The sequence below is a fragment of the Pempheris klunzingeri genome, chromosome 1 (assembly GCF_042242105.1).
Source record: "Pempheris klunzingeri isolate RE-2024b chromosome 1, fPemKlu1.hap1, whole genome shotgun sequence".
NCBI classification, from domain to species: Eukaryota; Metazoa; Chordata; class Actinopteri; order Acropomatiformes; family Pempheridae; genus Pempheris; species Pempheris klunzingeri.
This window is the reverse complement of record NC_092012.1, coordinates 414,616-425,000: the sequence shown is the minus strand read 5'-3', so window position 1 is coordinate 425,000 and position 10,385 is coordinate 414,616. Positions and strand designations below refer to the sequence as shown.

Genomic DNA, 10,385 nt, shown 5'->3' with positions numbered 1-10,385 from the left:
TGTGTGTGTGTGTGCGTGTGTGTGTCTGTGTGTGTGTGTCTGTGTCTGTGTCTGTGTCTGTGTGTGTGTCTGTGTCTGTGTGTGTGTGTGTGTGTGTGTGTGTGTGTGTGTGCGTGTGTGTGTCTGTGTGTGTGTGTGTGTGTGTGTGTCTGTGTCTGTGTGTGTGTGTGTGTGTGTCTGTCTGTCTGTGTCTGTCTGTGTGTGTGTGTGTGTGTGTCTGTGTCTGTGTGTGTGTGTGTGTGTCTGTCTGTGTGTGTGTGTGTGTGTCTGTGTGTGTGTGTGTGTGTGTGTGTCTGTGTGTCTGTGTGTGTGTGTGTGTGTGTGTGTCTGTGTGTGTCTGTGTGTATGTGTGTGTGTCTGCGTGTCTGTGTGTGTGTCTGCGTGTGTGTGTCTGCGTGTCTGTGTGTGTGTCTGTGTGTGTGTCTGTGTGTGTGTCTGTCTGTGTGTGTGTGTGTCTGTGTGTGTCTGTGTGTGTGTGTGTGTGTGTGTCTGTGTCTGTGTGTGTGTCTGTGTGTGTGTCTGTGTGTGTGTGTGTGTGTCTGTGTGTGTGTGTGTGTGTGTGTGTGTGTGTGTGTGTGTGTGTGTGTGTGACACACCAGACTACATTCACTAAAACAGGGATCAGGTAGTTGGTGTTGTTGTGTGACTTTGGTGTTTTAAAGGGTCAGTTCAGATAAAACATGATATTTATTTTCTTGGTGAATATTTAATATAGACTAAAGTGTAATTAGGGTCTGACAAGCACATTCCAGTTTGATTAATAATTCTGACAGTCCAGAGAAGTAATTTCTCAGTCAGGGGCTACTTTTCGCCCGAGGAAATCAGAAAGAAGGGGGGGGAGCAGCCTGACCACCCAGCTGCTTTTAATCTGAAGGGTGTCCATCAGACTTCCTGTTGACTTGTGGGCGTCTGTGTGTTTGCAGCGGTGACGGTGCAGCGACAGTGCAGCACGCTGTCCAACGACAAGAAGTTCCTGTTGGACATGCTTTACTCCAAGAGCTCTGGCACGGCGCCCCTGAGCCCGACCGCCGCTGCTGCCGACACCACCGAAGAAGAAGGGACCTTCCTGCCTGGTGAGAGAGGCTGCGGCCTGTAAACAATGAGTACGTTATACAGAATAGCCCTTTAAGATGTAGTTTACACTACTCCTTCTACCCTGCAGTGTTGATATTCATGTGTAAAATCAGTAAGACGCCCTTTAAACATCCGACCAATCATCAGAGAGCAGCTCCTGCCGGGTTTGTCGGTTCTGGATGTTGAGGCAGAGTGAGACCTCTGTGTGTTTTCCTCCTCTCAGGTGGAGATCTGGGGGGTCGGGGTCGAGTGTTGGAGCGTCTGTGCAGCTTCAGAGCGCGCTCAGTGGAGCCGTCCAGCCCCAGCGAGAGCAGCGCCTCCCGCAGGGCGGAGCTGGAGGGGCTGGAGGGCTCCGCCCAGGCGGCACTGGCCCGCCTGACTGAAGGACAGCAGGTCTGGAAACAGCTTGTTCTCTTTTCTGTGCCCCCGCAAGCTAGCAAGCTAAAGTTAGCTAATGTTAGCTAACGTTAGCTAAAGATGATTAGAAAAGGTCTCAGGTGTTATCACCACGCTAACAGACGGAGGCTAAAGCTAGCAGGTCAGATTATTCAGATAAGTACAGAGCAGTGGAGGTGGGGGGTTTACGTCTGATAAAACATGTGACCGTCTCCTTCAGAACCGTCACCTGCGGCAGCAGAGCAGCATCGACATGGATAGCCACGCCCGCCGCCTGGAGACCTGTCAGATGACCCCGCTGGGCCCCGGAGGCCCCGCCGACGCTTGGGAGCAGCTGCAGCCGAGCGCCGCCGCCCTGCGCATCAAAGACCTGGACTTCTCCGACCTGCTGGACGAGGAGGACATCGACGTTCTGGACATGGACACCTTCGACTCCTCCTCTTCATCCTGCTTCTCAGGCCTCCCTCCTCCTCCTCCTCCTCCCCCAGGGCTGGCCGGTCTTCCCCCTCCCCCGCCTCCTCCTCCTCCTCCCCCGGGGGGGCTAGCCCTTCCCCCGCCTCCTCCCCCTCCACCAGGTGCTCCCCCCCCTCCTCCTCCCCCTCCCTCCTCCTCCTCGGCGGCGGCGTCCTCTCAGAGGAAGAAGAAGACGGTGAAGTTGTTCTGGAAGGAGCTGAAGCAGTCCGACGGACCTCAGAAGTGTCGCTTCGGTCGGGGGACGGTGTGGGCGTCTCTGGACAAGGTGGCGGTGGACACCTCCCGCCTCGAACACCTGTTTGAGTCTAAAGCCAAAGACCTGCCCGTCGCCAAGGTAACCAGGCCTGCTTCACTAATGACAGGTGCATTATGGGAAGCTCAGACTGCAGCTTCCTTTCCAAGAGTTGGTGTCTGATTTGTCCACCAGGGGGCACCGGTGTCCCTCTGAGCACGTTACCGGGTCACTGCTGAGTTTGTGCTTGGTGACTTTTAAAAGTAAATTAGTAAAAGTTATTTTAGAAGCAGGACTGTACACAGGCTGCCCTTTCCTCTGACTGCTGGACGACCTGCAGACACGACTGAGGGCTGAAAAACGATCAAACATTAGTAACGAGGTTCTCATCAGGGAAGCTGAACTAGTACTTTCATAATAATGATGATACTAGAGTAATACAGGTGGGACTCACATGGGAATGAAGTTACCTGTGTGTACCTGTCGGTGACCTTAACCAGCCTCTGTGTGCAGAAAGGACCCGACGCCAAGAAGTCTGAGATTCTGGTTCTGGACCCCAAGAGGAGCAACGCCATCAACATCGGGATGACCGTCCTGCCGGCCGTCCACGTCATCAAGACCGCCATCCTCAACTTCGACGAGTTCGCCATCAGCAAGGAGGGGATCGAGGTAAAGACCGCTGAGAGGACGCCATGGCGTTTTGTCTGTTACTGACCTCACAGTGAGATGACGGGGGCGTGTGGTTAGCTAGGTTAAGTAGATCCAGACTGAGCTGACCCCCCCCTCTGTCCCGAGCAGAAGATCCTGACCATGACCCCCACAGAGGAGGAGAAACAGAAGATCCAGGAGGCCCAGCTGGCCAATCCCGACGTCCCTCTGGGCACCGCCGAGCAGTTCCTGTTCAGCCTGGCCTCCATCAGCGCCCTGACCCCCCGCCTGCAGCTCTGGGCCTTCAAACTCAACTACGAAGCTCTGGAGAAGGTCTCACACACACACACACACACACACACACACACACACAGCATACCTGCTTTATGATGCGGGATGTAGAGCAGTCTCGGGTCATGTGACCACGCAGTGGGTGTGTCGCCCCCCCCACAGGAGATTGCCGAGCCGCTCTTTGACCTGAAGCTGGGAATGGAGCAGCTGGCGTCCAATCAGACCTTCAGGAGGATCCTGGCGACGCTGCTCGCCATCGGAAACTTCCTCAACAGCTCCAACGTGAGAGCGAAAGCACACATCTACACACTCATCAGGTGGTCAGCCATGACGCAGTGGAAGTACACAGTGGAAGTACACGGTAGAAGTACGCAGTGGAAGTACGCAGTAGAAGTACGCAGTGGAAGTACGCAGTAGAAGTACGCAGTAGAAGTACGCAGTGGAAGTACGCAGTGGAAGTACGCAGTGGAAGTACACAATAGAAGTACGCAGTGGAAGTACACAGTAGAAGTACGCAGTGGAAGTACGCAGTAGAAGTACACAGTAGAAGTACGCAGTGGAAGTACGCAGTGGAAGTACACAATAGAAGTACGCAGTGGAAGTACACAGTAGAAGTACGCAGTGGAAGTACGCAGTAGAAGTACACAGTAGAAGTACGCAGTGGAAGTACGCAGTGGAAGTACACAATAGAAGTACGCAGTGGAAGTACACAATAGAAGTACGCAGTGGAAGTACACAGTAGAAGTACGCAGTGGAAGTACGCAGTAGAAGTACACAGTAGAAGTACACAGTAGAAGTACGCAGTGGAAGTACGCAGTGGAAGTACACAATAGAAGTACGCAGTGGAAGTACACAGTAGAAGTACGCAGTGGAAGTACGCAGTAGAAGTACACAGTAGAAGTACGCAGTGGAAGTACGCAGTAGAAGTACACAGTAGAAGTACGCAGTGGAAGTACGCAGTAGAAGTACACAGTAGAAGTACGCAGTGGAAGTACGCAGTAGAAGTACACAGTAGAAGTACGCAGTGGAAGTACGCAGTGGAAGTACACAGTAGAAGTACGCAGTGGAAGTACGCAGTAGAAGTACACAGTAGAAGTACGCAGTGGAAGTACACAATGGAAGTACACAGTAGAAGTACGCAGTGGAAGTACACAGTAGAAGTACACAGTGGAAGTACACAGTAGAAGTACGCAGTGGAGGTACGCAGTAGAAGTACACAGTAGAAGTACGCAGTGGAAGTACGCAGTGGAAGTACGCAATGGAAGTACACAGTAGAAGTACGCAGTAGAAGTACGCAGTGGAAGTACGCAGTGGAAGTACACAGTAGAAGTACGCAGTGGAAGTACGCAGTAGAAGTACGCGGTGGAAGTACGCAGTAGAAGTACGCAGTGGAAGTACGCAGTAGAAGTACGCAGTGGAAGTACGCAGTAGAAGTACACAGTAGAAGTATACAGTAGAAGTACGCAGTGGAAGTACGCAATGGAAGTACGCAGTAGAAGTACGCAGTGGAAGTACGCAGTAGACGTACGCAGTAGACGTACGCAGTAGAAGTACACAGTGGAAGTACGCAGTGGAAGTACGCAGTAGAAGTACGCAGTGGAAGTACACAGTCACAGCCATTATATCACCCTCTGCACACACACCAGACTACATTCACTAAAACAGAGATTTTAGCTCCTAGGACACAGGAGCTGCTGCTCTGCTGCTGCCTCTATAGGTTAGTTTGTTTGTGTCATTATGTGTTACACAGATATATTGTTTCATCCAAACTAACCCTTTTAAATATCAAAGTCACACAATAACACAAACTAACTAACTTATCATGACAGTGATAGACCAGCAAGTGCCATGTAAAATCCCTGTTTTAGTGAATGTAGTCTGGTGCGTGTGCAGAGGGTGATATAATGGCTGTTTGTGGTTAAACCAAAAGGATCTTCCAGGTCTCTCTCTGTAGGGATCCTTTCCATGATGCTGTCACACACTTAGAATAACACTCTGAGCCTGTCAGTGGATCAAACAAGCTCTTTTAGTGGACCTACTGTGATCAGGTGCAGTTGTCCCAAAGGATCACGTTGCAGCCATTGCAAGTTTGGAGGCTGCTGGCTGAGGTGATCTACTGGACCAATTCCAACACTTTTACTACCTACCAGTCACTCAGACACCAGGATGTAGACAGAGAGGATCATGGGTAGAAACAGGGGAGTGACCCTTTAATGAGAACTGAGTGTTCTGAGTCCTGCTGTCGTCCTACAGAAGCCTGAAGGTGAGTTTGTTTCCTCAGATTAATCTGTTGTCTCTGCAAACACAGACCAGAGATCACAGCATCGGAGTCACACACACACACACACACACACACACACACACACACAGCTTTAATCAGACCTGTGTGTGTGTGTCCAGGCTAAAGGCTTTGAGCTGGGTTACCTGGAGAAGGTGGTGGAGGTGAAGGACACGGTTCACCGTCAGTCTCTGCTGCATCACACCTGCAGCCTGGTGGTGGAAAATTACCCAGAATCCTCTGACGTGTACTCGGAGATCCCCGCCATCACACGCTCCTCCAAGGTACCCGGCCCCCCGTCCTCCTTTCTCCACCCCCCGCCTGAGGTCAGGTGCTGACCAGGTGTGTTCTGTCCTCCAGGTGGACTTTGAGCTGCTGTCGGAGAACCTGGTCCAGCTGGAGAGACGCTGCAAAGCATCATGGGACAACCTGAAGGTGGTGGCCAAACATGAGACGAAGGCGGCGCTGAAGAACAAGATGACGGAGTTCCTGAAGGACTGCACGCAGAGGATCGTCATCCTCAAGGTGGTCCACAGGAGGGTCATCAACAGGTACACACACACACACACAGGAGGGTCATCAACAGGTACACACACACAGGAGGGTCATCAACAGGTACACACACACACAGGAGGGTCATCAACAGGTACACACACACAGGAGGGTCATCAACAGGTACACACACACACAGGAGGGTCATCAACAGGTACACACACACAGGAGGGTCATCAACAGGTACACACACACACAGGAGGGTCATCAACAGGTACACACACACAGGAGGGTCATCAACAGGTACACACACACACACAGGAGGGTCATCAACAGGTACACACACACACACAGGAGGGTCATCAACAGGTACACACACACACACAGGAGGGTCATCAACAGGTACACACACACACACAGGAGGGTCATCAACAGGTACACACACACACACAGGAGGGTCATCAACAGGTACACACACACAGGAGGGTCATCAACAGGTACACACACACACACACACACACAGGAGGGTCATCAACAGGTACACACACACACACAGGAGGGTCATCAACAGGTACACACACACACAGGAGGGTCATCAACAGGTACACACACACAGGAGGGTCATCAACAGGTACACACACACACAGGAGGGTCATCAACAGGTACACACACACAGGAGGGTCATCAACAGGTACACACACACACACACAGACACTAATGAGTACCCCCCCCCCCAGGTTCCACTCCTTCCTCCTGTTCCTCGGTCAGCCGTCTTCGTCTGTTCGGGACATCAAGGTGACGTCTTTCTGTCGGATCATCAGTGAGTTCTCTCTGGAGTACCGCACCACCAGGGAGCGCGTCCTCACGCTCAAACGCAAACGGGCCGCCCACCGAGAGAGGACCAAGACCCGCGGCAAGATGATCACCGAGGTACACCTGCGGGGGGCAGATGTCACCGGAGGGCGGGGGGTGTCACTACAGTCCAGAGGTCTGAAAGGTGTCCACTTCCTGTCTCCTGAGTGGGCGTGGCCTCCTGGTGGCTGTGGGAGCATCAGTAATCTATCACTAATCAATAATCTATGTGACCTGTTCGGCGTCTAACATCAGTCAGACTGGAGTCAGCTGTTAGCCTGTTAGCTTCCATGCTAACTAGCTCAGGTGCAGCAGGTGCAGAGTGACAGCTTTCTATCAGAAGCAGCTTCAGAGTCTCTGAGGACGTCACTTTGTCTCCGGCTGCTCTTCAGACACTCAAAGCTTCTGTTTATCGTTTCTGACCCTCCCCTCTCAGACGGAGAAGTTTTCGGGGGCGGTGTCTCACCAGGACAGCCCGTCCCCTGTGTCCATGCCGACGGCGGAGGTGGAGGCGGGTCAGGAGGAGGATCACCAGAACATGAAGAACCTGCTGATCAGCAGAAGCCTAACGGCCGAGCAGGGAGGCCCGAGGCGCTCCAGAGCCGTCCGCAGTAAGAGTCCGACTGAGCGCGCTCAGTCTGCCTCCACACCTGTAACAGCACAACACTTCCTCCTCCCAGAGCGACCTGGATCAGATTTTGTGACCCTGGCCCAGGTCCTGCTCTGGATCTGGTTCTGGCTCTGATTCTGGTTCTGGTCCTCAGGTCTCGGCAGGGTGAGTCCGTCTCAGATGTCCGTGGCCAGAGACGACGGGGCCAGCGCCCAGGACGACGCCACGGACGAGATCATGGACCGACTGGTCAAGTCTGTCACGCAGAACCCGTCAGACAGACCGTCCAGCCCCAAGACCCGCAAACGGTCCCGCCTGAACAGGAAGTCATGTGAGTACACGGCCTGATGGGACTTATTCACTCGAGGGTCCGTTAGTGTCGCTGAAGCTCCGCCTCCAGAGTCACACCGTGATGTCACACCGTGACTCTGCAACAGAACAACAGCACCCCTAGTAACAGCCCCTAGTAACGCCCCTAGCAATGCCCTGAGTAATGCCCTTAGTAACGGCCCCTAGTAACATCCTTAGTAACACCCCTAGTAACATCCTTAGTAACACCCCTAGTAACACCCCTAGTAACACCCTTAGTAACGCCCCTAGTAACACCCCTAGTAACGCCCCTAGTAACGCCCCTAGTAACATCCTTAGTAACACCCCTAGTAACATCCTTAGTAACACCCTTAGTAACACCCCTAGTAACACCCCTAGTAACACCCTCAGTAACACCCTTAGTAACGCCCCTAGTAACGCCCCTAGCAGCAGAGACCATAACTAGTCCCTGCTGAGCTGCTGCTCTCTACAGACTGAATAAGAAGCACAGGTAGAAACAGTGAAGCTCCTCGCTGCCTCACTCTGGTTGGAGCTCAGATATCTGCAGGAGAACATCATTGACATCCACTCATTTAGCCGCTACGTCCTCCAGCCTCACGTGGAGCTCTAAGCTAGCAGCGGCGAGCCCCGGCGACGCCGTGTGGCGTCCCAGCGGAGGACTGAAGCTGAAATATGAGCTGCTGCTGAACAGTTCAGAGCTCTGGAGGAGAAACGTTCTGACCATCAGAGCTCAGAACCAACGACTGAACCAGACAGTTTGGAGCAGAGATGGAGGCTCCTGCTCCGTTACCGTGGTTACAGGTTACTGTGCTGCCATGGAAACTGTGGAGTAATGTTTTTAACAGTTAGCTGTCAGGTCCAGGTCCAGGATAAGGTTCAGGATCAGGATCAGGTTCAGGATCTCTGTGTTGGGACACAACAGAGTGTTTGTGTCCACAGCAGCTTCATATCTGATTCAGCGTCCTCACTGAATCCTGTCTGAGCTGATAATCATCCCAAAGTCAACACAACCTCAGGGTCCTCTGGGGGGGGGGGTCACCTGGACTGTGTTAGAATAATAAAGGATCGGAAGGTCTCCCCCTGATGACCGTCAGCATATCGACCAATCAGCTAGCTGACCAGCTGACTGTCGGTCAGCCTCTGCTCCTGCGCTGTGATTAAACCGCAGAACAGACGGCCCTCGGGGAGGATCGAGGTCTGTGGCTCAGGTGATGATCAGCTGTTTACTGTGCACACAGAGTCAGAGAGAAACGATCTGAAGTCAGATTAACTGTCAAGCTTCCACAGACACGTGAGGTTAAGTGTCCTCCGGCTGCTTCACACTCCAGAGGAGCGAAGACAAGGCGTTTAAAGACCAGACGTTATTTAAAGAATAATGTTAGAAACATGGTTCATGTTGCTGATCACAACATAAACCAGCCAATCAGGACAGAGAACACCTCACAGACAGATGCTCTGTTTAAAGGGATAGTTCACAGTAACACACACACTGACTGGTGGAGGCAACGGAGCAGCTCCTGTCTTCTGGGAGCTAAAATCACTGTTTTTCTCAATGGAGTCTGGTGTGTTTGAGCAGACTGGTGCCAGAGAAGCAGCCAGTCAGAGCCGTGTCTGTCGTTTGTGTCGGACATGTGACCTGATGCAGAACTCACATTTTTAAAGTGTGTGTGTGTGTGTGTGTTTCAGTGAGGAGGACTCTGAAGAGCGGTCTCAGTCTGGACGTGGTTCAGGCTCTGGGCCTCAACAACAAGACGGGAGACGACGTCTGATCGATCAGCTGATCAGGGGACAGATCGATGGACTCTATTGATGCTGACCCTGAATGTTTCCCAGAAGTCTTTGTGTTCCACTGTTTCCTCTTGAATGTCCACCGAAGGTTTTTAATGTTTTTGTCACATGACCTTCCTCCACATGACTTCCTGTCCATCTCACCTGCCGCAGTGAGCTACAGGTGTACCCGGGGACGCTGTGACATCATTGTCAAGGTGTGATGTCAGAGCGGCTCGTCTGTTTCCTGAATGTTTCTCTAAACGTCACACATGGATGAACAGGTGAACAGGTGAACAGGGTGTTGGGTCTCAATCACAAAGTTAATCTAACGTTTTCCATCCAGGAAACTCAAAGGAAGTCTTGAAGGTTTTTGAAAGTGCTGGACTCTGAGATAGTCTCAGACCTGGTTCAGTCTCAGACCTGAACCAAACTGTGTCGTCATTTAACTGATGTTAATGAACAGAAAAGATTCCAGACGGATTTTAAAACCTAAACAGAGTTTAGTTCAGGCTGAACTCTGACAGAAGGAATGCCAAACATGTCACTAAGGTGTGTGTGTGTGTGTGTGTGTGTGTGTGTGTTTTCAGCTCTTATAATAAGATATTATATTACTATTTCTAGTGTTAAGGTGGACTGGTGTTAAGGTGGACTTTGTCCTCTGAGGTGTTTGTGGTTTCAGGCTTCAACGTGTTCCAGATTTATGAATAAAGGTTTTTAATAAAGTTACAAAGACTCATTATTCAATCAGTCAACCTTTATTTATCACACACACGGTGACGGTTCTGGTCCAGAGGGTCCGAGGGTCAGAGGGTCCGAGGGTCCGAGGGTCCGAGGGTCCGAGGACAGTCGTCCTGACAGCAGCCACTATGTTGAAGCCAAACCCCTGCTGTTATTATCATCATAGTGGAGTCACAATATCCCACAATGCATCACAAGTG

At 51.8% G+C, this 10,385-nt stretch overlaps 1 protein-coding gene across 1 annotated transcript in view; it reads left to right on the top strand.

Annotated features, from left to right (window-relative positions):
• fhod1 (formin homology 2 domain containing 1) overlaps positions 1-10,169 on the top strand; it is a 31,330-nt gene extending 21,161 nt beyond the window's left edge. Inside the window, exons 16-27 of the mRNA XM_070856505.1 lie at positions 924-1,073; positions 1,298-1,467; positions 1,691-2,278; positions 2,690-2,845; positions 2,975-3,157; positions 3,278-3,397; positions 5,516-5,677; positions 5,754-5,944; positions 6,623-6,815; positions 7,174-7,348; positions 7,502-7,678; positions 9,364-10,169. Of these exons, the coding sequence (XP_070712606.1) occupies positions 924-1,073; positions 1,298-1,467; positions 1,691-2,278; positions 2,690-2,845; positions 2,975-3,157; positions 3,278-3,397; positions 5,516-5,677; positions 5,754-5,944; positions 6,623-6,815; positions 7,174-7,348; positions 7,502-7,678; positions 9,364-9,446 (2,348 nt within the window). The 3' untranslated portion in view covers positions 9,447-10,169. The remainder of the gene's footprint in view (positions 1-923; positions 1,074-1,297; positions 1,468-1,690; positions 2,279-2,689; positions 2,846-2,974; positions 3,158-3,277; positions 3,398-5,515; positions 5,678-5,753; positions 5,945-6,622; positions 6,816-7,173; positions 7,349-7,501; positions 7,679-9,363) is intronic.
• Positions 10,170-10,385: the final 216 nt, after the last annotated feature.